General features: G+C 42.0%; 1 protein-coding gene across 2 annotated transcripts in view; it reads right to left on the minus strand.

Moving 5' to 3' along the window:
- Window positions 1-923: 923 nt before the first annotated feature.
- The window catches only part of prva (Parvalbumin alpha), a 42,559-nt gene continuing 17,013 nt past the window's right edge, over window positions 924-26,469 (minus strand). The window contains exons 1-5 of one of the 2 annotated variants that reach the window (XM_014192424.2): window positions 12,516-12,754; window positions 5,016-5,084; window positions 3,379-3,511; window positions 3,019-3,128; window positions 2,317-2,895 (exon numbers count right to left, since the gene is read on the minus strand). In XM_014192424.2, coding sequence (XP_014047899.1) covers window positions 2,870-2,895; window positions 3,019-3,128; window positions 3,379-3,511; window positions 5,016-5,076 — 330 coding nt within the window. In that variant the 5' untranslated portion in view covers window positions 5,077-5,084; window positions 12,516-12,754 and the 3' untranslated portion in view covers window positions 2,317-2,869. 2 annotated transcript variants of the gene reach the window in all.

Raw genomic sequence — 26,469 nt, forward strand, 5'->3', positions numbered from 1 at the left:
TCCTATAGAAAATTTGTGGGCGGAACTGAAAAAGTGTGTGCGTACAAGGAGACCTACAAACCTGATTCCATTACACCAGCTCTGTCAAGAGGAATGGACCAAAATTCACCCAAGTTATTGTGGGAAGCTTGTGGAAGGCTACCCGTAACGTTTCACCCAAGTTAAACAATTTAAAGGCAATGCTACCAAGTACTAATTAAGTGTATGTAAACTTCTGACCCACTGGGAATGTGATGAAAGAAATAAAAGCTGAAATCCTTCTCTCTACTATTATTTTGACATTTCACATTCTTAAAATAAAGTGGTGATCCTAACTGACCTAAGACGGGGAATTTTTACTAGATTAAATGTCAGGAATTGTGAAATACTGAGTTGAAATGTTTTTGGCTAAGGTGTATGTAAAGTTCTGACTTCAACTGTACATGTCAGGTACAGGAAATATCGTGGTAGAAGTAGTTGTTTTTGTCAAAGCTTTTTGCGTTGTTTTCTTCAAGTAGCACTTTCATTTAGTTTTGCTTGTACAGTAACAGTATGCCAATTTAAACCAATACTTCACTTTGATTCTAAACTACAGTGAACCACAGTGAGCTAATCTTTCTCTTAGGAATGCCATGCAGGTAGATTGTTATGACAAGTGAGTTTTAGCGCTTAACTTAACAGTGCTGTTTTGTCCAGTGCCTTTAGTAAATGTACTATGAGATTTGTTTTTGTTTGCTCGTGCAGGCAGTAGGGTGGCCTACTACTCTAGTGAAGAACCCAGGGTTTGTCAATTCTAATCCACCAATGGGGATACTTAACCTAAATGACCCTTAGTGTGTACCCAGCTATGTAAATGGCTGACATGTGAGAGTGTTGAGCTAATGTAATATCTCTAACAAAACAATGACTTTTGACTTTACTGCTAGAATAAAAATGGTAGCTGCTTTTCACATTGTTTCCAATTCCTTTAATCAGACAGAAACACATCCTCTGATTCTGTTTTTTAGTTGCTGTTGATATTTGACACATTTATTTTCTAGTTATTGAGGGCCAATCGGTAGTGCTGAGCGATTAACTGAAATGTATTGAACAACCAATTAACCGACGTCGGTTCATTTATTTGAATTCCATTTAGTTCTTTTTTTTTTGTGAGCCCAAACGCGCCGTTTCTGTAGAGAGAAATCCAATATTCACGAGCAAAATCAAGTCAAGAACTATGTGGGACGCTTGGCTGTAGTATTAAGCCAATAATTAAACCTAATTCAGCACAGAAATTTGGTAATTAACTACAATGACCATAATCCATTGCGTCTGTACTTCGCGGCTTGGATTTGATACACACAGACCAAATAGACCGCATGAGAGGAATGTACAGAACACAACGATGAGAGGAACAGAGACAATTTGTGAAAGTATGCCTTACCTTCTTTGAAGAACTAGTAAAATTATTTTTTTAACAGACTGCTCTGCAACATTATTAGACAGGCTAGCCTAGCTAAATAGGATGACTAAAGACAGTACGGTATATGAAGCACAGAAATACTGTTAGATGGTCGGGATGGCTGGCTGCTACTACTTGAGCAGAGATGAGATGATGACTTTAAGGATTTAAAAATGATAAAGACATCAGATAAAAATGAAGTAATGTACTGAAATATGTTATCATTATGATAGTAATTTTCTATTTTTCAATGGACGTCTACCCAATGTGGACCTGACAGAGACAATGGAATATTTGAAATGCTTTGACAATATAATGTTCACTATTTTTGGTTTGTAATTTCCATTAAAAAGCTTTAAAATCATTAAAATTGTTTTATTTCGTAATGAATTTAATGTGTACCCCTTTCCTGCAGTCAAAGGACCAAATTGCCCTCTAGTGGCCTCATTGATGGAATGTTATTAATAGTTTTCATAACTTCACAATTCATTAACATCCTTTTTAAAAAAGCCGCTGAAAATCTATGTCAAACTGTTTTGCTATATTTCTGTCGTCTGTGATGTAATATTGGGAAGCAAACTCAAAATGTAATACATTTCAACTCTATATCTGACATGGTACAGGTGTCTTATTTTTGTTAAGCCCATAAACATGTGAATGAGGGGTATACTTTTGTTTCAAAGTAGATTTATTTAACCAACACTCTGTGTGACTCTGATTTAGCCCACTGCAGTATAAGGCTAAATATATTATTGAAACCGAAATCAAAAACCGCGATTACTTTTTTGTAATCAAACCGAAACCGAACCGACCTCAAAAAGCACTAATCGCTCAGCAATCCCAATCGGAGAAGAGAAGGAGACAAACAGAGGAAGCATTCGGAGTGAGTCAGTTGCTCTTGAGGCATTTTTTAAATTTATTTTAGTTTGTTCGTTCACAGCTTCATCTTTTGGTGTGTTTTTACAACAGCTCATTACCAAAGGAGAGAGGGGAAGAAAGGAAAGGAGCAATGCCAGAAAGTTGAAATAGAGACAGAAACAAAGGACAGATAAAGATAAAGAGTGGGGGAAGAGGGACAGAGTAAAAGGAGGGTGAAGTAAAATGACTTTCTCTCATTTTGAAATATCTACATTATTATTTTAACTTGAGGTTATTGGCCTTCCAGGCGGTCTGATAACTATACATAAACAGAAACACATACGTTTTGTATAAAAAGGAAAAAATAAATAGGTTGTGGGTGGGAGTGGTGGAGAGTGGTAAGTTAGCGGGGTGGGGGGCGGGAGCCACGACCCCATTCCTCCAGTGCAGTAGTAGTAGTGCGCTTGAGTGGGAGAGAGCTGGGTGTCAGTGAGGGCAGGTGGAGGGATGAGGTGGGGGAGGCTGCAGACTTGGAGAGGGGGAATATCGGGGCCGGGTGGTGGAGCGCTAGTCGGTTTAGGGATGTGTCTATTACTCGTGCACCAGGGCAACGAACTCTGAAAGAGAACAAGGAGAGACAAGAGGTTAGAGCACTCTGTGGAGTCTGTGGAAAATCGGATGACGCTATGATGACACAGGTGAGTATATGTGTCCGTCGGTCAGAGAAATAGTTTACTTACCGTCGATGCCGATCATGCCGTCTCCGTCCTTGTCGGCTTCGTTTAAGAACGCTTTGGTTTCTTTGTCGGTCAGGTCCCTGCCGTCTGAGGCAAATCCCTTCAGTACGAACCTATGGACAACAGGAGGATGGCAGAGAGACTTGAATAGAGACAGTACAAAAACTAGGAATGCTCTGGTGCCTAAACAGTTAAACGTGAGTGTTTGTTTGTGGATATGGGATGTGGACGCATGTCCACGTGGTCACTGGATAGTCACCACGCACTGTATGTTATTTAATAAATGAAGGAGTGTGTAGTTAGTCAAAGTGTCGGTGTGTGTGTCTCTCTGTCTGTGTCTTTCTGGTTGTGTGTGTCTCTTACTTGAGCTCCTCCTCCTCTATGAATCCGCTGGCATCAGCGTCCAGCACCAGGAAGGCTTTCTTCACATCCTCAGCTGACTTGGCCTTCAGACCCACCATCTCAAAGAACTTCTTATGGTCAAACGAGTCAGCCGCTGCACGGCATAATACACACACAGTTTAGTGAACACACACACATGTGTGCGCACACACACACACATACACACAGAGTACAGACACAAATGGAGGCAGGCACACGCATACATATGCACACACGCGACAGGCACGCATCCACGCAGACAGACCGCATGGCAAGCGGTACCGGAGTGCCAAGTCTAAGACAAAAAGGCTTCTCAACAGTTTTTACCCCCAAGCCATAAGACTCCTTGAACAGGTAATCAAATGGCTACCCGGACTATTTGCATTGTGTGCCTCCCCAAACCCTCTTTTTACGCTGATGCTACTCTCTGTTTATCAGATATGCATAGTGACTTTAATTATACATTCATGTACATACTACCTCAATTGGGCCGACCAACCAGTGCTCCCGCACATTGGCTAACCGGGCTATCGCCATTGTGTCCCACCCACCACCCACCAAGCCCTCTTTTACGCTACTGCTACCCTCTGTCCATCATATATGCATAGTCACTTTAACCATATCTACATGTACATACTACCTCAATCAACCTGACTAACCGGTGTCTGTATGTAGCCTCGCTACTTTTATAGCCTCACTACTGTATATAGCCTGTCTTTTTACTGTTGTTTTATTTCTTTACATGCCTATTGTTCACCTAACACCTTTTTTGCACTATTGGTTAGAGCCAGTAAGTAAGCATTTCGATGTAAGGTCTACACCTGTTGTATTCGGCGCACGTGACAAATAAACTTTGATTTGATTTTAGACAGGCACGCACGCACGGATGCTTGCACACGCACACACTCACAAAAATACAAAAAACAGCATAGGTGGCTGCCTGGATACAACACTCCAGAGGCTAAACGTTAATGCTAAACAATCATTAAGAGATTACTGTTTTTACACTATGATACAGTGTTTGTCTGAGTGTATGTGCATGTGTGGATCCAGAGCATGTGTTGTGCCAGTGGTCATATCAATTCTATAGGTTAGAGGACTGTGCCACCAGGACTAGCTGGCATCCTCTGGCAGATGTGTTACACAATACCAGTTATTACACTATCATAATTATGTCAGATATGATGTGCTATTACATTATCATAATTATGTAAAAATGTGTTGATCCCAAATGGCACCCTACTTGCTATATAGGAGGGCACTATAGGGAATAAGGTGCCATTTGGGACCCATCCAATGTGTATGTTTGACCAAGGAGCTCCTCCTGTTAACACTTTAGTATCGAGAACACATATTAACCACTAACGTGCAATACAATAAATGAATGATACCTTTATTAAGTATTATTAGCCATTTATTTTGCCTCTATTCAGTATTTTCTTGTTTACACATTATGGGACGGTTTCCCATACACAGATTAAGCCTAGTCTTGGATTAACAACAGGAAAACTTTCAATGGAGAATGCTTCTTAGTCCTGGACTAGGTTTAATGTATGTCTGGGAAACTGTTCCTAAATGTGATGTAAGAAAATAAAATGGAGTAAAAGGTGTTTGGTCACCTGCGAATGCGTCTAGGGCTTTCTTGATATCGGCAGCGTTGAGAATGCTGTTCATCGCCATCTCTGCAGCTGGAACGTCGGGGGGGGGAGAAGGAAGGAGGAGAAGAAAAGGGGGGAACCAAGTTAAACACGAGGGTACATGAGAGCAAAGACATTCAGAGAGAGACATTCTCATATTACACTGCTGAGACTTGTGAACTGGAGCAAGGAAATCAGGGCGAGAGCGAGATATTGAGAGAACAAATTAGAAAGGAGGGAGGAGGAGAAACTAGAGGGGTGCTCAGTTCTCCATTTAGTGTGTGTGTGTGTTTTTTTGGGAGGGGGTTGAGGTTATTATGAGAGAAACATGGCTGGTCTCCAGGCGTCTACTCAGCAAGGTTAGTGCCATAGGATCTGTGCCTTGTGCTGTGTCGGACATACCATAGAACAAGAACGAGCTGTGGAGCTAGGAGGCCGTTGGACATACCGCAGAGTTGGAGCTGTGTAGAGCTATAGTGTGGGCCGGGGGCTCCTTCTGTCTCACACTTTGAAAGGTGAGCCGTGTGTCCAACTCTGTGTGCCATTGAAGTCAATTGCTTCGTACTTATAAACGTATCACCTTACCCTTCCTACCCCAGCTTCCATCTGTCTCCCAGAAGAGGAGAGGAGAGGCGAGGAGAGGAGAGGAGAGGAGAGGAGAGGAGAGGAGAGGAGAGGAGAGCTGGGGAGTGAGTGGTGTTGACTAAGGGGTTATTGAGGAATGGATTAGAGGGTTGAGGTATGGTTGCTGTGTGGTGGCCATGCTATGATATCGTGCGAGGGCAATTTATAAGTCTATTTTTGGATTAGTTTACGTCTGCAATGGCCCCCGAGGGGTGGCCCTGCTCCAGGACGTCAGGGCCAAGTAGGGTGCTCTAAGATATTTCCCTAAGACACCGCTGAAGCAAAGGCTCATGGGATAAGTGAGCAAAAAGGTCCAGCTAGACATATATAGTACAATAGAGCTCGCCAGCTTGTAGTCCTAAAAAACGCGTTGCCTCTGGTTCGTTCAGCCGTTCCTATGGGGGAAATGAATAGGGAAAGAATGGGGTTTTGGGATAAACGCGGAAAATAAGGTCTGAGGTTAACACAGGCTTAGCATATCTTATACGTTTTGTTCTATAAGATAATATCAGTTAGTTAAAATGACCTTTATGAATTATGAAGCCTTTCCCTTTCAGAAAAAAACACACCATTTCCCATGTGAAATCATGTGAAAACATGTTTTTGGAACACTTCACATTTTTTTATGTGATTTTCCACATGTGAAATCATGTGGTTTATCCGTAAGGGGGATGCCAGCAATCTGATTTTCCGACTTCACAACCAGGTATTAGGCAAGAATAAAAGGTCAAAGTTACACATAAGGTACCTTCAGAGATACACAGGAATTCACATGGTACTGGCAGGGCCGGCTTAATGCAGGGGCTTACCCCAAAAATACACAGTATATATTACATATATAATATTCTGCAACTGCCAACCACAGGGGGATTCAGGAGCCCACTCTCCTGGTGCCACTCTGCTAATCGTTAGATCAAGGGAGGAGATACATGTGACTGGTCAATTGTGTGAGTCAGGGGCAGGGGCCCAAGCCCATAAGGGACCCAGTTATTATATATATGTTTTTTTTCCAACAACAGGAGCCCATCCTCAAAATACACCAGAGAGCATAATTTAGCCACAGAGGAACAATAGTTTCAAAAAATATTACTGTGGATAAAATGTTATCACAAGCACATACAGGTAACTGCCAAAATAAAGGAAACACCAACATAGTGTCTATAAAGGGTTTGGCTACGAGCTGTCGGAATAGCTTCAATGCGCCTTGGCATAAAGACTACAAGTGGACCTAAAACAAACCATGCCAGTAAAATGCACACCAGACCATAACATATTATTTGAATCCCTCGTTTACTCAAGTGTTTCCTTTATTTTGGCAGCCAACCTTTTTGGCAAGCATGCACAACAAATATACAGCTTGTGGCACCAGGGCCAATGATTTCTTAATATGGCCCTGGGTACTGGTCAATATCTTGTGTGGATAATCTAGTATAATGGTAATTTTTTCTAGGTACAATCGCTACTGCACTCCAAAAAATGCTGGGTTAAAAGCAACCCATAGCTGGCTACATAGTGGACAGAACACGTGTTGGGATATTTTTGACTCAGCCAGTTGGGTCACTTAGTTGGGTTATTGAGCTATGATCCAGCATGTCAGATCAGAATACAGAATACTGGAGGCATAACTTTCAGTTGTTTTTGGCCACCTGTGAAAGTAAATGTTGTTCCGGTTAATCTGTTCTGTTGTATTGTCAACACATGTTAAAGTTGAGCACTGACACTTTTGTAGCTTAATGAAGCGTTTTCTACTTTTTATTTGTAACCAAGGGAACAACACTGTACACTAACCATACCCTTATTTTTTTGTATGTCCCACGTTCCAAGCAATAAGCATGAACCCGGTGGCACTGCAGAAACCTTGATGCACTCAACCAAACGGTTGAAAGTTTAAATCCCCCAAATACTTATGTACACTCTATGTCTAGCACTGCTAGTTTTAGGTTAATGCAACATTGGTGGTGATAATTGGGCAATTACTTACCTGATTCTGGGCAGCTTTTAGTAAAGTGCAGGAATGTATTATTGCCAATAAGTCTGTAGCCCTATGTCTTTTATGCTCACAGACCTGGTGGTGTAGCAGGACATTTCAGATGGCTACCAACAAAGAAGTTGTGAGTTAAAATCACAACTGAGGTTTAGTCCCAAGTAATCCAGGGATGACACAATGTTCTAAAAAGGTTGTTGGGGATGTCCTGGGAACTAGACTAAACTTGCAGGGGACCATGACTGTTTAAACTGAATGCATGTCAATTATGCCGTTTAAAGTCAAATATTCTCAATGACATTCGACACCTGTGTTTTCACGTGCTCAAATGTCACGTGTAGTTTCATGGTATCACATGTTGAAATATGCCATCCCCATGTTGTCACATTTATTTCACATGAGATCATAATTTCGCATGTGTTACCATGGTCACATGTTATCACATTAACTTCACATGTGATCACGTGAAATTCATGTGGTTTTTCTGTAAGGCTTATGTGGTTTATGTTTGTTTTGATTACATAAATGCTTCAACATTCACAAAAAGTGATATTAGCTGATGAAGATTATCTCATGGAACGAAACGTACAAAATCTCCTAAGCCTGTTTACCACAGACTTTATCCTAAACCCCTCCAAACACCCAATTCATTTCCCCATAGGCTTTGGCCAATTAGCCATGGTGGAGTTAGAGCCTACAAAAAGACGCCTACAGGATCTCTACAGGATCCTACAAGACCCTATTTAGTAGTTAGCCTCTTTCCACAGTTTGTTCTATGCGAATGCCTCAACAGTCAGCCTCATCTTAGTGAGATATAGCGCTTCCTTTCACCCATCCCCTTTCTAACACTCCTCCATTTGGCTAACCCTTTGGCTCCAATGAAAAGTAGAAATATGAAACCCTCCTTTTTTCCTGCGTGTGCCCTTCTTCTCACCCAGAGGTGAGGGAAACCCAACCGCGCCACAGCAGAACGGACCGACTCCTAGCCTTCAGTACAACAGCTGCATGGTCGGTGTGTGTGCGTGTGCGTTTGGAAGAGGGGTTCTGGGGATCAAGGGAGAATGCACTTGTGTCTCAAGAAACTCGAGCCCCTTAAGTTAAGCCCCCTCGATCTCAATTTACTATAACATGTGTACGTTTGAACGCGGTCGTTTTTAGTGTCAGTGTGTGAGTGAGAGTGTGGGTTTGTGTCTATGAATGCGTGTGCTAATATGTGTGTGAACTTAGATTTGATCTTAGTGCTTGGTATAGGTTAGGTGGGCACATGGGGGGGTTATGAGTTTGTGTGTGTGTGTGTGTGTGTGTGTGTGTGTGTGTGTGTGTGTGTGTGTGTGTGTGTGTGTGTGTGTGTGTGTGTGTGTGTGTGCATGCTCCCATGGGGTGGGGATGAGTTTGTGTGTGTGTTAATGTACATGCATATATGTACGTCTGTGTGCTGTTGGTGAGATAATATTTTGCGGCATTGTGTGTCTGGACTCATATACAGTTGAAGTCGGAAGTTTAAATACACCATAGCCAAACACATTTAAACTCAGTTTTTTAATCCTAGTAAAAATTCCCTGTCTTAGGTCAGTTAGGATCACCACTTTATTTTAAGAATGTGAAATGTCAAAATAATAGTAGAGAGAATTATTTATTTCCGCTTTTATTTATTTCATCACATTCCCAGTGGGTCAGAAGTTTACATACACTCAATTAGTATTTGGTAGCATTGCCTTTAAATTGTTTAACTTCGATCAAACGTTTCGGGTAGCCTTCCACAAGCTTCCCACAATAAGTTGGGTGAATTTTGTCCCATTCCTCCTGACAGAGCTGGTATAACTGACTCAGGTTTGTAGACCTCCTTGCTCGCACACGCGTTTTCAGTTATGCCCACAAATGTTCTATAGGCTTGAGGTCAGGGCTTTGTGATGGCCACTTCAGTACCTTGACTTTGTTGTCCTTAAGCCATTTTGCCAGAACTTTGGAAGTATGCTTGGGGTCATTGTCCATTTGGAAGACCCATTTGCGACCAAGTTTAAACTTCCTGACTGATGTCTTGAGATGTTGCTTCAATATATCCACATAATTTTCCTACCTCACGATGCACCTGCAGCAAAGCAAGCTTGCAAGCCTCCCCCTTTTTCCTCCTAACATAATGATGGTCGTTATGGCCAAACAGCTCTATTTTTGTTTCATCAGACCAGAGGACATTTCCCCAAAAGGTACGATCTTTGTCCCCATGTGCAGTTGCAAACCGTAGTCTGGCTTTTTTATGGCGGTTTTGAAGCAGAGGCTTCTTCCGTGCTGAGCGGCCTTTCAGGTTATGTCGATATAGGACTCGTTTTACTGTGGATATAGATACTTTTGTACCGGTTTCCTCCAGCATCTTCACAAGGTCCTTTGCTGTTGTTTTGGGATTGATTTTCACTTTTCGCACCAAAGTACGTTCATCTCTAGGAGACAGAACGTGTCTCCTTCCTGAGCTGTATGACGGCTGCATGGTCCCATGGTGTTTATACTTGCGTCCTATTGTTTGTACAGATGAATGTGGTACCTTCAGGCATTTGTAAATTGCTCCCAAGGATGAACCAAACTTGTGGAGGTCTACAATATGTTTTTCTGAGGTCTTGGCTGATTTCTTTTGATTTTCCCATGATGTAAAGCAAAGGCACTGAGTTTGAAGGTAGGCCTTGAAATACATTCACAGGTACACCTCCAATTGACTCAAATGATGTCAATTAGCCTATCAGAAGCTTCTAAAGCCATGACATATTTTTCTGGAATTTTCCAAACTGTTTAAAGGCACAGTCAACTTAGTGTATGTGAACAACTGACCCACTGGAATTGTGATATAGTGAATTATAAGTGAAATAATCTGTCTGTAAACAATTTTTGGAAAAAGTACTTGTGTCATGCACAAAGTAGATGTCCCACCCGACTTGCCAAAACTATAGTTTGTTAACAAGAAGTTTGTGGAGTGGTTGAAAAACGAGTTTTAATGACTCCAACCTAAGTGTATGTAAACTTCTGACTTCAACTGTACCTCGTAGAGCTCTTACTTACAGTTGATTTTACATTTAAATACTCACTATGCAAGTGAATCAGAATGATTTAAACACAACAAATTGGGGATTGTGCTTGTTTTTAGCATACTGTACAGCAGAAACATTTTATTGGAGGATTTTGATTCAGAATGATAGCCAACTTGTAAATGAATTGCTGAAAGTGTGTCGAGAACAGGTCAACTGGGTGGCTACAACACAATGCTGTAGCTCCAACGGTAATGATGTCTTTAGTTATGGCTAAGTGTATCCAATCTAATGTTTGCTATTCACTGTCCATCAGAACAAATGCTATTGATTCAACAAGTCATTGATTTCATTATAAAAAGTGGAGTCAGACTCTCGTCATTCTAACGATACCAAAACACAAAGAGCAGTGGTCCGAGTGGCACTTCCATAATAACAACGCCCAGATGGATTGTGGAGGATCATCTTTGGACATAACACCAAAGTCCACTATCTTATCTCACAGCATGGTGCTGAAAATAACTGCTGAGCTACCTTCCTGCTGTACCACCACAGTACAACTGAACAATCAGACCTGTGTTCAAATACTTTCAAAAAATGTTTCAAATACTTTACCTGTACTTGACTAAATTTGACTGTTGCAACGGAACCAATAGAGCGGTCCGAGTGCAAACCTTGCCCATCTGGTTGTCCAGGTAGGCTGATAGGCTGATAAAAATATTTCAAATAGTATCCGAACCCAGGTCTGGATACCAAAGTACCCACAATTCAATGACTGAGCAGCCACAACAATAGGCATTGTGTAGTAGTAGGGACTCTCCTGGCTGGCACACAAAGGAACCGCTATGATAATGTAATCTTGTCTAATCAACTAATCACATCGTCTCATAATTCCATTTGGGACAATGGGACAATCAATAATCTACATGCAAATTCCAAACATGTCAATAACGAAACCACGTCACGAGACATTTACATAAAACACAAACAGAATAATATTATATTATTAAATAAATAGAAATGTGTATGTCGCTTAAGCCAACTATTTGCATTTAAATCAACATCTGAAGTCTTTAAGTCGTATATATTTCATTATGACACACAAACAACACATTAAATATGTCCCTAATGGCACCCTATTCCCTATATAGCGCACTACTTTTGACCAGAGCCCCATTGGGTTGTTATTTGTCTCTGTTTAATTAACAGGGGCTATAGCCATTAAAACAGTTCACTGACTCCATGAATATGCATTAACATAGAGATATGAGCAGATGAGTATCATGCAAATGCACTAATCATACTCAACGACTCAACGTAATCACATACAGAATGATAATGAGGGAAGGTTATGGTCCCGATAGGCGACTGAGTTAAAAAATGTAATTAATAAATACAATTTCCCAGTGTCAGCATTTTACACCATACTTAGTTAATGTCCTCTTCATCATTATTGAAAGGTTTGGTCGTTTGGTTCATATTCTTTATACAGTACCCATTCCCATTATACAACTAACACCACAAATTGCACCTGCTCATGCTATTTTCCAACACGTAACTACCTACATACTTAAACAAGAGCTTACCCTCACAACTTTGCGTAGAACTTTTGTCATTTTTTTCCCAAAGTAGTTGTTAGTAAGTGTACTGCAAAACTGCCTAAAATTGAATTAGAGATATTCTCTATTGTGGTGACCAATTGATGAAACCTCTTCCATGCTATTACTAGGGTTGGGGTCAATTCCATTTCAAATCAGTCAATACAGGAAGTAAACTGACATCCCAATGTTTACTTCCTGATTTGGCTGAATTAAAATGGAATTGACCCCAATCCTGGTTGTTGACCAAAGCACGCAGCCTTACCTGAGTTAAGGTGAGGAGTAGTATGAAGGAGATGGAGAAATGGGCCAGAGAGGTAGGGTGGAGGTCTGATAAAGAGACGAGGGTCCACTCCTTTCTTTTTTATACCCCTCCCCTCCGCCTATTTTAGGAGGGAAAGATGGAAACCCTATCGCTTCCTTTAACCACACTTAACTAATCAAACCCCTGCTATTAATAATCACCTGCTCAGTCTCCAGCACCCATTCCACCTGACACCTTTTTCTTTGCCCTCGCTCTTTCTTGCCTTCCCTCCACCCATCTGATTTTCTTACCTAATTTTCTCCCGCTCAAGGGGCTCTGTCCTTAAATCCTCCTTTGATGTCACTCTTTCTCACAAACTCTCTCTTTCTGTGTTATATCGCTCTCTCTTTCCTCCTCTCTCTCTGTCACTCTCTTCATCTCCTAAGTCCTGCATCTTCCAACTTCCCCTGTCTCTCACACTTAACCATTCTCAAAGCAGAGATAGGTAGTAGTTCTGTTACATGTATTTGAAATACGTATTTAAACTACTTCTGAGTATTTTGTACGTTGTATTCCACTGGGCTGAAATACAGTCCAATGTAGTTTGTAACAATATATTTTCGAAAGCCGTAATTTTCAAATGACAAAATACTTTTCTATACCATTTCTTTATAGAAGTTAAACATTTTGTGGCCCTCTTTCACCCTACACTGTTATCAAAAGTCTGACGGCACTATGGAGTGATAAGACTATCTGCTAAATTAACTTGATGTAAATGTACAGTATATGTAAAAATGAACAATTGCAAGGCATGCAGAGTATTATTCTAATGAGCACCACCCCGAAACAAGGCCAATTACAATACCCAGTGTACTTTGCAGTTGTTAATTTTCATATATACATTTTGGTAATTTAGCAGACACTCTTATCCAGAGTGACAGTGCATTCAAGTAAGGTAGGAAGAAAGACGTTTCTGTAACCGTTACTGAGAATGTTGTTTCTGTTTGGCTGGTTACTTGCAAATGTATTTTTGTATTTTATAATACAAAAGACATGTATTTAAATTAAATACAATACTTTGCAAAAGTATCTAATATTTTATTTTGATACATTGGTCTTTAGGGTATTTTTTAGTTGCATTTTCTAATTTTAATTTCTAATTTATGCCCATCCCTATCTCAAAGTCTCTCTCATCTACCATTCTTTCTCATGGGGGATTAAAACCATCAACCAACTTCCTTAATCCATCCCTTTATATCCACCTTCATTATCCTATTCCTTTCTTTGTCTGTCCCTAATGAATCTATATTTAGCAGACACAAGGCAAAGCCAAACTGAAGGTATATCCTGAACAATCATTACTTATTTTTACATCCATGATCATAACTGTAACTGAAATCTGATACCTGTGGGCCACCTTATGCTCTATGCTCGTATGAGTTTGTCCAAAAATGGCACCCTATTTCCTGTATACAGATGTAGCATCTTAATTTGACCAGTATTGTCGCAGCAAAATAATTCTGCAGCAACAGGACTTGAACGTTGCTTGATCCGTGGTTAGGCTATCAGCTGGTAAAAATTAGACTACATGAAAAGTGCAATACTGTTGACATAGCGTGTTTAAATGTGAATTCTCAGCAACAAAAGAGTGATCAAATTAAGATCGTATATATTGTACAGTGTAAGTGTGGTCAAAAGTAGTGCACTATATAGGGAACAGAGTGTCATTTGGGACACAGGCTATATTAATTTGTGGGGAGAAAATCCAAACAGGGTCTCGGCATCAATTAACCATAAAACACAGAGGCTTGGGTCACTCTGGCGCAAGCAGCACCCCGTCAGGAATCTCCAAACGCCTGTCATATATAGATATGTATTACTGATTATGGCTGTACCAGTGGACTGCACACATCAGCTGTTTCCATGTCTGAGATATTATTGAAGAGTGTGTGTGTGTGGGGGGGGGTTGTGTGTGTGTGTGTGTACAGTGTGTGTGGGTGCGCAAGCATGCGTGTGTGTGTAGTCGTTGACCTTTGGAAAGGTGGGTTTTGAAGGCTAGAGATAGGGACTGCGATGTGGGCTGCGGTGCTACTGTATTGTACATAAAGAGAGCAATAAATAGGTTTACTATTGGAGAGGATGGGGGAGGTAATGGTGGTGGTTGTGGTGGTGGTGTGGGTCACTGAGCTCCCATGTATAAATGTACTTGGACATGGTGTGATGAGGAGGGATTTGCTGCTCTGTAGGGGACCTCAGTGACTGTTGCTATTAAACCTTCTTACCTTACCTCATTGGGACCATTTGGGGAGCAGATGCTGTACTTTAAAAAAAACGGATAAAGTTTTGTTTCTGGAATGACATGCATTTCTCAAACGAGGTTAATCACGCCGTTTGATTAGACGTTGAGTCATCGTGTCATATTTCCAATCACTTTGATATGGAACACCTCCCCATCTGTACTTCTTTGCAATTTACCACTATAATTTACCACTCTATAATTTATCCCTCTGTTTCTCCTGTCCCTTATTCCCTCTGGTACCACTCATGGGAATGTTATTCCCCCGTCCAATTCTAATGCGCTCAAGCACTTTAATCTTTTTAACTCTTTCTCTCCTCTCTTTCCCTTCAATGTAGCATTCCTTCCGCCTTCCGTTCACTGCATGAAGAGGTATATACAGTACCCTCCTTTTAAGGAGCCCCTTTCTTCATTTCTTCCGCTAAACTTGTGTGCTCTCCAAACTTCCTTAGACTAAATGTATCATCCTCCTCTCTCTGCCTTTCAGGGCCATGCAGCCAAGAGCCACCAAGAGGCTTGACTTAACCCCACAGCGTGCTTGTTTGTTGTCTGGGTCTCTCTCAGGGAGGGATGACAGTGGTGCTCAGTGGTGGAGCCAGGGTGGTGGCAGAAACGGACGGGCCATAGGGCAGCTCGGGAAAATAACAGATAGGCTGGTCCATCTTTAGCTCAGTGGGTCGGTGATACATTTTTTGGGGGCTAATATTGAAGGGTTTGCAAAGAAAAAATGGGTTGGTGTGGGGACCTCAAGGAAATGCCCGGCCGGTTTCTGGTCACTGACTTTACCTGGGTGGAGGGGTGATGCAAGAGGGAAGCGGGAAGCAGAAAGGCGGGCCGAAGGGTGGTGAGATACATAAACAGGTTGTATGGAAATCAGTGTTGACCTGGGATTTTTCACCCTAAGGTGTCAGGGCCTGAAGGGTGGAGGGTGAAATGACATCTGTTCTCTTCCAAATCTCAACCTCTACCCCAATGCCCTAGCTGTCATTAGCAGGTATGGCACCTGACACCATCAAAAACCTTTTGAGCAAAACAATATAAAAAATGTGATACATGTCCTGGTTTTGTAAGGGAATTGATGGAAGGTGATGGAATTATCTGCTTCTTTGATTAAAAATGACTTTTTATTTACATTTCTGTTAATTTGAAAGGTTTTTGTTGAGGTTGATTTGAAAATAGATGCATCAATAAAATGTGTTCTGACTAGCATGTTAATAGGGAAATCAAAAGTTCCTTGTCGGTTTGTTTAAAGGGTGCGTGTTTTTGTTGTCTATCCCCAACAAAGCACACAATGCACATCGACGGGCTGTTGTGGGACAGGTCAAGAGCTGGTATTTCAGTTTTTTATGTTTCATAAATGTGCACACATTTCAAAAAAACTGTTTTTAGCTTTTTCATTATGGGTGTAGATTGTGTAGATTGATGAGGGAAAAATATGATTTAATACATTTTGGAATATGGCTTGTGTTATTATTTTATATTTTTCTCTACTATTTCTCTTTTTTTCCCTCTGTATTGTTGGGAAGGGCCCGTAAGTAAGCGTTTCACTGTTAGTCTACACCCGTTGTTTACGAAGCATGTGACAAATAACATTTGATTTGATTTCAAACTGTAATGAGTTCAGTTGTACGTCATTTCCAGTAAAGGTCTTTGAGTGTTTGATTTCAGTTTGTCTTGTTATAATATGAAACAAAATGTCAAATTTGGTTATAAAACTTTTTCCAAACCACATATTTCGTTTTTACATTTCTGGTGGCCGTCTGTCGTTCCAAGACCTTCTCTTTATAACACACTTCCTAGCGAGAGCCACTTCCTGTGGCTGAAGAAAGCACAAATATGTTTACATATTTCCCTGTTTCCCTGCCTGGAATAACAAAGACAGAGTTATTCTGAGGAAGACAAAGGGAGAGGATAAAACTGAATACGTTTTAGAGGAAGCCGAATTCCAGGGAGAAAAAGAGAGGGGATGGGGATGGGGGACGGAGGGAAGCTTTGAAAAAGTCCTAAAAAAGCTCAGCTAAAACAGACAAAATCTCATTCCCTTTGAAACTGACAGCTTTTGAAGAAGCAGAAGTCAGGGCTGTGTGGCTGGTCCAGGGTGAGATGAGAGGTAGTGGGATCTCCAAATGTCATCTTTGCAGAACAGTGTGGGTCTGGATGAAATGTTGGACGATATGAAGGCTTGAAACAACCACAGTTTATATAAATGCGTTAGCATTTTTTTCTTTTTCTTTTATGTACATTTTGGAGTGCTAGCCTTTTCTTGTCACCTGGTTTATTTACTGTATCATCAGTATCCAGTGAAATACTGGTGAAGTCTGTTTCAGCAAACCACTGAAAGCAATGCATTGTTCACTTGTTTAGCTGTGCTGTGCTGAGCCTTGCCACCTGGCAGTAGGTGTGGGTATGTAGGGGCATTACTGTTACCGGCTGTTTGGCCTGCTGTGGGACATCACATGACAGACCTATTACAGAGAATCTGTTTCAGAATTTTCTCCAAGGGAGACGCAGAGCGAAAAATGACACTGACAGGGATGAAGGGAACAAGGGAACAATGGATGAAGGGAACATGAAAGGCGTAAAGAGCAAGAGAAAGACCAAGGGTAGGAAATGGAATCAGATACTGTCTGAGGGAGGGAGGGATGGAGGGAGGGAGGGATGGAGGGAGGGAGGGAGGGAGGGGAGGGGGGAGGAGAGAGAGAGAGAGAGAGAGAGAGAGAGAGAATGGACAAGGACATCCATGGGTCCTGACAGAGGGAATGAGAGGAGAATGAGAGCTGGACGCCCATGGGACAGAAATTAATGAGTTATTTAATAAAGGAGCTACTGGGTCGTCCATCTGCAGGGATCCTCCCTTAGCCTTAACAAATGGGAGTCTGCATTTGAAACATTAAGACGGATGGGCTTCTTCTCTCACTCCGCATGATCAGCCGTTCCGTTGCAATGATGTAACGCTATTTAGCGCCGCGAGCATCTTCTGATGCAAGAAAAGACAGAATGCTGCAGGGCTGAGGAATACCAAGAGACACACAGAGACAGTAAGAATGATGGGCCAGTCAGGAGGCTAGAAGAGAAATAGTGTGCAGAAGATACAGAGGAAAGAGAGTGTCAGAATGATGGGCCAGTCATGAGGCTAGGAGAGAAGTAGTGTGCAGAAGATACAGAGGAAAGAGACAGTAAGAATGATGGGCCAGTCAGGAGGCTAGAAGAGAAATAGTGTGCAGAAGATACAGAGGAAAGTGACAGGAAGAATGATGGGCCAATCAGGAGGTTAGATTAGAAATAGTGTGCAGAAGATACAGAGGAAAGAGAGTATAAGAATGATGGGCCAGTCAGGAGGCTAGGAGAGAAGAAGTGTGCAGAAGTTACAGAGGAAAGAGACAGGAAGAAAGAGAAAGGAGAGGCAGGCAGTGAAAGAGGTCAAGTAGAGTTTTGGTCGGATGTGATGAAGGAAGGTTGCTCAATCTATAAGGAAAAAAATCGGATGGACGCCAGTGTCTTGTCGTCAACCTCAATCAATCATCAACGATGGACAGTGTAATGGAGGTGATTCGGTGAACTGCGCTCGCATGATTAGTAGCCTAACCTTTTCTTAGACCTGAAGACTTGTGTTAGCTCCTCAAGTTAATGCCTAGGCTTTAGCTTAGCAGGCTAACAGACCCCGTTGGTCACACCAGTATGGAAAACCAATGTGAATCGCGCCAACAAATCTGAACTAAATCATTTCAATAAGTCTTGAAAGCCCCTTGAGATGACGGTGGCCGCAATAGAAAAGCTGAACCTCAACAGAGACGATGGGGTGGGTTATTCACACGGAGTATACATCCCAAATGGTACCCTAGTCCTATATGCAATGTAATCCTTTTGACCAGGGTCCTAAGGGCTCTGGTCAAAAGTAGTGCACTACATAGGTAATAAGGTGCCATTTGGGACGCAGAGAGTATCAGAGCTGGTCTGTACTGGACTTGGCACAGGGAGGTGTGTAATCCATTCAGCAGGTGCCTTGGGACCAGAGAGACAGGCTTTGGGAGAATATGAGGTTGTGAAGGGGAGATATGAGGAAAGAGGGAGAACACGGGGAAAGCGATATGAGGGAAGAGAGGGAGAGTAGAAGGGTGTGGGGAATTGAAGAGGTAGGTATAAGCGAAAGGAAGGTGAGGAAATATGAGTTTGAGGAGGGAGAGCGAGCGAGCGAGAGGGAGGTGGGGGAGATGGAGTAGAGGGGTGAGGAGATTCCTCAGGAGCATCTGTCAACTTACAACTCAAGAGATAGGTGTTGAGTTGCACCCGGCGATGCTACAAATGTTTTATGGGAGACAGACACTGTATCCCTGGCGATGTCGTCATAACTAATGTTGGATGCTGGCCAGTTTGCATTTTTGTCATACATTTTCTAGCTCTCCTTGGGTTCTAATATCAGTGTGTTCCTGTTTGTTTTAGGAAGGATGTCAGCGAGTCAGTGATACCTTCTCTTCCTCTGTAGGCAACTGACAACATGACATTTATAACCGTGTCACTTGAGAATCACACCACCAAGCAAGCACAAAAATGCAAGCATGCATGTTGATACACACGCTCGCTCGCACGCACACACACACACACACACGCACACACACACACACACACACACGCACACCAAGATCGGTTTGACCTTGAAGTCCTAGGCTACATGTGTCAGATGTGTGGATGCAGTATGTAGTGTGAATGAACTGTGATAAGACTGTAAATAGTAGCTCTAATATATACAGAGAGCACAACACCAGCTCAAGGCCTGAGGCAGCGAGAGCACTAAAGTTCATTTGACAGAAGATGCAGTCAGGCTTAAACTGCAGCCCCAAATGGCCACATCACAGCATTATAATAACTACTACAATGATCGTTATTCCCCTAAATGTATACTGAACAAAATTTGTAACGCAACATGCAACAATTTAAACAAATTTACTGTTACTGTTCATATAAGGAAATCAGTTCAATAGGTCCTAATCTATGGATTTCACTTGACTGGGCAGGTTTGCAGCTATGGGTGGGCATGGGAGGGCATAGGCCGACGCACTTGTGAGCCAGACCCACCCACTGGGGAGCCAGGACTTTCAATCAGAATGAGTTTTTCCCCACAAAAGGGCTTTATTACAGACAGAAATACTCAGTTTCATCAGCTGTCCAGGTGGCTGATCTCAGATGATCCCGCAGGTGAAGAAGCTAGATGTGGAGATCTGGCGTGGTAGTCTGCAATTATGGGGCCTGTTGGATGTACTGACAAATTCTCTAAAACGACATTGGCTTATGGTAGAGAAATTAACGTTCAATTATCTGGCAAATGGATCATGGATCCCTCCGGAACTTTCATCACGCACACCTGTCCCCTATTCCCACTGATTAGTATTTGTATATATGTGCCCTTTTGTTTCCATGGTTTTGACGATTATTGTTACAATGTCCGTTGGTGCGTGTGAGTACCTGTGCTGTGTGTTTTGGGCTTTCGTGTCCTTGTGGATTGCGCAGATGATTACAGGTCTCGTCCCGTGCCTGTGTGCGTGTGTATTTATTCGAGGTACTCCTCGCTCTTTTGTTTGGGTTTCAACCCTGTGTTTTTGTTACGTGTTTGTTTGGTCTTTGTCCCTGTGCCTTTACACGGCACGCTGTAATTTGGCCTTAATAAAAAAAACTATTACGCATTCCTGCATCTGTCTCCCGATCCTTCATGCCAACGTGACCCTGGTAGACATTCCTGCAGTCAGCATGCCAATTCCACATCTGTGGCATTGTGTTGTGTGACATAACTGCACATTTTAGAGTGGCCTTGTATTGTCCCCAGCACAAGGTACACCTGTGTAATGATCATGCTGTTTAATCAGCTTCTTGATATGCCACACCTGTTAGGTGGATGGATTATATTGGCAAAGGAGAAATGATCACTAACAGGGATGTAAACAAATTTGTGCACAACATTTGACAGAAATAAGCCTTTTGTGTGTACGGGAAATGTCTTTACATGTTGCGTTTATATTTTTGTTCAGTAATAGTTGTTGTTGAACAGATTTGAAAGGCTGGCGCTGGTTCTGACTCGTGTCCATTTAGGGGGATATGCTATCTCTGTCTGTGTTTCCAAATGTACTACATTATAAAAACATTAAAGAGACGGCAGCACTCACAAAGACAGAACACACACCGCTGAAATTGAAACATCAACACCGACCGACTGGCCCGCACATCCATTCAGTCAGGGGTGCGTTCATTTAGGACGCAGACAAGATGTTCGAGTGGAGTGTATTCACATATGATCAAATACAGTAGGCTTCTTGAAGGGCCCTTTAACAAACCACTGCCGTTAACTCTACGCTCCCTGTTCTGCCCCGGGACCCAGCCGCATTGCAGTTAAAATCGAAGTCTGTTCGCAGGTGAAGGATGCCTTGAGTCGCTTGGTTGAGAAGGTCTGTATTATTACTTCACACAATCAATTAGCTGTTACATGGGCTATGAGGGTGGTGCGTGTGTCTCTGTGTGTGTGCGTCTCTCTCTCTCTCTCTCTCTCTGTGTGTGTGTGTGTGTGTGTATATGTATGGGCAGTGTGTGTGTACGTATGTGTGTGTGTGTATGTGTGTGGGCAGCGTATGGGAGCCAGGGAGTGGCCACCATAGAGCAATTAAGCCAAGTTAATGCACCACCCCCTGTGCACATCGATCCACTATACTCTAATATCCATCAGCAGTGCCAGTCATTAGACTGTGTCCAAAATGGCACTATATCGGGAATTGGGTGCCATTTGGGATGCACTCATTATATTTATCATGGTCGATGCAATAGCCAACCGCACCATAGTGTAATTACCTAAAGAAGCATTAACCGTTTCGGGCTATTTATTTAGTAACATATACTGTATGTAAAGTATAGGTGGTGTTAGGTTTGAAAGTGTGTGGCAGATTTTGAAGTGGGGGGGATCATGAGTGGTTTTTCAGATATGCTCAATATAGGGAATGAGCTTTACCCCAGTAACTGTTGTTATCTCCCTCAGAAGAAAGTACATTCACAAAATATCACATTTCAGTTTAGGAGAAACTAACCAAAATGTTGGTTCATTTTTATTCACACTTATTTGGGGAATTCCAGTCAACACAATCCCAATTTAATGAGCGAGACACACACACATGTACACATACACACACACGCGCGCGCACACACGCATGCACGCACACACACCGCACGCACGCATGCACACTCAAGCCATTGTCTTCTAATTGGGGTATCGGGTGATATTTCTCAGAGTCTTTGAACAACTCTCTATCTGAATCATTCATGATTTGTATGAACAAACGGAAACAATGAATCTTTTACCAAAAATATAGAATAACCGAGCCCTGCTGTTACATCTGAGGAAAGTCATAGAGGGATCGCTGATTAAAAAAAAGATAAAAGAAGAGCTTTGAAACAGAATAAAAGTAAATATTCCCAGCTTCAGTTTAATCTTTTAAGATAGAATAGTAGCTGACAGCACACCAGGGACCTCATTTCTCAGTCATGCATAGGCCAAAATCTGTGCGTAAACCATGCGTGAGATCATTGTCACTCAAAGTGTGAGATTTATCAATATAAATGTTTGCTTGAGAAGGTGTGTACATTTACACACAGCCATGACCATGTGTACACAGAGAGCTTGTTTTTAGAGAAAGGTGAGACTTTTTTTTGCAGAAAGTACAGATTAAGCCATCAGATGTTGTATCCCAAAACCAATCTTGTAGGATTTTAGCAAGGATTTAGACCAACTTTAAAAAGGCGAACACATGCCATTCCGGTGCACATCCAAGTGCTATCCAGCGGCGGATTTTGGCAATGGGCACTTTTCAGCTGGAGTTTGCTGATCGGCATGTCACAGACCTCGATGAGCCAATGTTTTGGATGCATAATCAGCAAAACAAACAGTTATGTACACTTTCCATACACCATCGCACAACAGGTTGATGTAAGAGGGGTTTCTTTGCCGTCAATGGGATCCCAAATACGAAAGGAGCAATAGATGTCACCCACATTGCCATTAAAACACTATCCCAAAACGAGTTCAACTATGGTTAATGTGATGTGATGCGCAAAAAACGCAGCTGAACGTGGTGGAAAGGTGACCAGGTGGAGCGCACGACTCGTTCATTCTGCAGAACAGAAATGTTGTCCTACACGCCTAAAGGAGGGAGCTGTTGAGGATGGATGGCCTATTGGTGAGTGTTGCCTACTCATTTGAAGTATATTTGCCATAGCTAAAGCAACTTGAATAGTCTTAATGGTCCCCTCGTAGTACTTTTATTTTTTACTGGTCAGGACACAACTGAGCGAACCAAATAAAACCTTTTGGTTGTACCTAACCTCTGACACTAGCACATCTATTTCAGTTTGTTTTTCATAGCTTTTTTTGGTTGTGCCATTGTATTTCATGGTACGACATTGTATATTCCCTGCACGCTTTAGTGGGGTGATTTTGACCATATACAGTGCATTCTGAAAGTATTCTGACTCTTTGACTTTTTCTATACTTTGTTACATTACATCCTTATTCTAAAATTGATTAAATTGTTGTTGTTTTTCTCATCAATCTACACACAATACCACATAATCGACAAAGAAAAAACAGTTTTTATTATTATTTATATAAAAAAAATGAAATATCACATTTACATACAGTGGCTTGCGAAAGTATTCACCCCCTTGGCATTTTTCATATTTTGTTGCATTACAACCTGGAATTAAACAAGAAATAAGACAAAAAAACTGAAAACTTGAGTGTGCATAACTATTCACCCCCCCAAAGTCAATACTTTGTAGAGCCTCCTTTTGCAGCAATTACAGCTGCAATTCTCTTGGGGTATGTCTCTATAAACTTGGCAAATCTAGCCACTGGGATTTTTGCACATTCTTCAAGGCAAAACTGCTCCAACTCTTTCAAGTTGGATGGGTCCCGCTGGTGTACAGCAATCTTTAAGTCATACCACAGATTCTCAATTGGATTGAGGTCTGGGCTTTGACTAGGCTATTTCAAGACATTTAAATGTTTTCCCTTAAACCACTCAAGTGTTGCTTTAGCAGTATGCTTAGGGTCATTGTCCTGCTGGAAGGTGAACCTCCGTCCCAGTCTCAAACCTCTGGAAGACTGAAACAGGTTTCCCTCAAGATTTTCCCTGTATTTAGCACCATCCATCATTCCTTCAATTCTGACCAGTTTCCCAGTCCCTGCCAATGAAAAACATCCCAACAGCATGATGCTGCCACCACCATGCTTCACTGGGGATGTTGTTCTCGGGGTGATGAGAGGTGTTGGGTTTGCGCCAGACACAGTGTTTTCCTTGATGTCCAAAAAGCACCATTTTAATCTCATCTGACCAGAGTATCTTCTTCCATATGTTTGGGGAGTCTCCCACATGCCTTTTGGTGAACACCAAACGTGTTTGCTTATTTTTTTCTTTAAGCAATGGCTTTTTTCTGGCAACTCTTTCCTAAAGCCCACCTCTGTGGAGTGTACGGCTTAAAGTGGTCCTATGGACAGATACTCCAATCTCCGCTGTGGCGCTTTGCAGCTCCTTCAGGGTTATCTTTGGTCTCTTTGTTGCCTCTCTGACTAATGCCCTCCTTGCCTGGTCCGTGAGTTTTGGTGGGCGGCCCTCTCTTGGCAGGTTTGTCGAGGTGCCATATTCTTTCCATGTTTTAATAACGGATTGAATGGCACTCCGTGGGATGTTCAAAGTTTCTGATATTTTTTTATAACCCATCCCTGATCTGTACTTCTCCACAACTTTGTCCCTGACCTGTTTGGAGAGCTCCTTGGACTTCATGGTGCCGCTTTCTTGGTGGTGCCCCTTGCTTAGTGGTGTTGCAGACTCTGGGGCCTTTCAAAGATCTGAGATCATGTGACAGATCATGTGACACTTAGATTGCACACAGGTGTACTTTATTTAATAATTATGTGACTTCTGAAGGTAATTGGTTGCACCAGATCTTATTTAGGGGCTTCATAGCAAAGCGGATGAATACATATGCATGCACCACTTTTCCGTTTTCATTTTTTTGAATTTTATGAAACAAGTAATTTTTCATTTCACTTCACCAATTTTGACTATTTTGTGTATGTCCATTACATGAAATCCAAATAAAAATCAATTTAAATTACAGGTTGTAATGCAACAAAATAGTAAAAATGCCAAGGGGGATGAATACTTTTGCAAGGCACTGTACTGTAAGTATTCAGACCCTTTACACAGTACTTTGTTGAAGCACCTTTGGCAGCGATTACATTCTCAAGTCTTCTTGAATATGGCGCTACAAGCTTGGCACACCTCTATTTGGGGAATTTCTCCAGTTATTCTCTGCAGATCCTTTTAAGCTCTGTTAGGTTGGATGGGGTGCATTGCTGCACAGCTATTTTCAGGTCTCTCCAGAAATGTTAGATCAGGTTCAAGTCTGGGCTCTTAGCTGGGCCACTCAAGGACATTCAGAGACTTGTCCCGAAGCAACTCCTGGGTTGTCTTGGCTGTGTGCTTAGGGTAATTGTCCTGTTGGAAGGTGAACCTTCGCCCCAGTCTGAGGTCCTAAGTGCTCTGGAGCAGGTTTTCATCAAGGATCTCCCTGTACTTTGCTCTGCCACCACTATGCTTTACTGTAGGGATGGTGCCAGGTTTCCTCCAGACGTGACACTTGGCATTCAGGCCAAAGAGTTCAATCTTGGTTTCATCAGACCAGAGAATCTTGTTTTTTTGGTACCCTTCCCCAGATCTGTGCCTCGACACAATCCTGTCTCGGAGCTCTACGGACAATTCCTTCGACCTCATGGCTTGGTTTTTGCTCTGACATGCACTGTCAACTGTGGTACCTTATATACTCAGGTGTTTGCCTTTGCAAATCATGTCCAATCAATTGAATTTACCACAGGTGGACTCCAATCAAGTTGTAAAAACATCTCAAGGATGATCAATGGAAACAGGTCAATCCTGAGCTCAATTTTGAGTCTCAGAGTAAAGGGCCTGAATACTTATGTAAATAAGTTAACTTTGTCATTTAGGGGTATTGTGTGTAGATTGATGAGGACATTATTTTATTGAATCAATTTTAGAATAAGCCAGTAATTTAAAAAAAAAATGGAAAAAGTCAAGGGGTCTGAATACTATCCGAATGCACTATATATGGTTAAAATATTTGGTTTCTCTTCAACTCTCTTTCTCTCTCACACATTCTCCCTTTCTATTGCCATCTCTCTCTTTTTCTTTCTCTCTGCCATCTTCTTATGTCCTTTTACTATGCATTCTATTACTCTTTCTTTGTTCTCGGAGATGACAGAGAGCACTATTAAACATGCACAGCACACATGCACGTGCGCATGCACACTCTTTTTGGAAGTCAAGAACATTGACATTCGCCTGACTTGCGCAACTTTTTGATTCTGGCCATTGAATAAATGAAGGAACTCAGAGTCCCAGGAGAGTAACAGATACTATTCAGCCATATCGGCCCAAAGGTCGAGCTATTGATCAAGCTTTAAACCCGCTCACACCCTCTCATGCTTCACAGAGCCTGACGGTCAGATGAAGGACTAGGGTTTGATATTACGCCCATACTGTCAGCAGCTAGCGAGCAAGGACCCGATAGTGCTCACTCTTAGATTATCGCGCCACTGTAGGCTATTTTTTATGCCTGCCGTGTATA

Source organism: Salmo salar, chromosome ssa03 (genome assembly GCF_905237065.1).
Source record: "Salmo salar chromosome ssa03, Ssal_v3.1, whole genome shotgun sequence".
Lineage (NCBI taxonomy): Eukaryota > Metazoa > Chordata > Actinopteri > Salmoniformes > Salmonidae > Salmo > Salmo salar.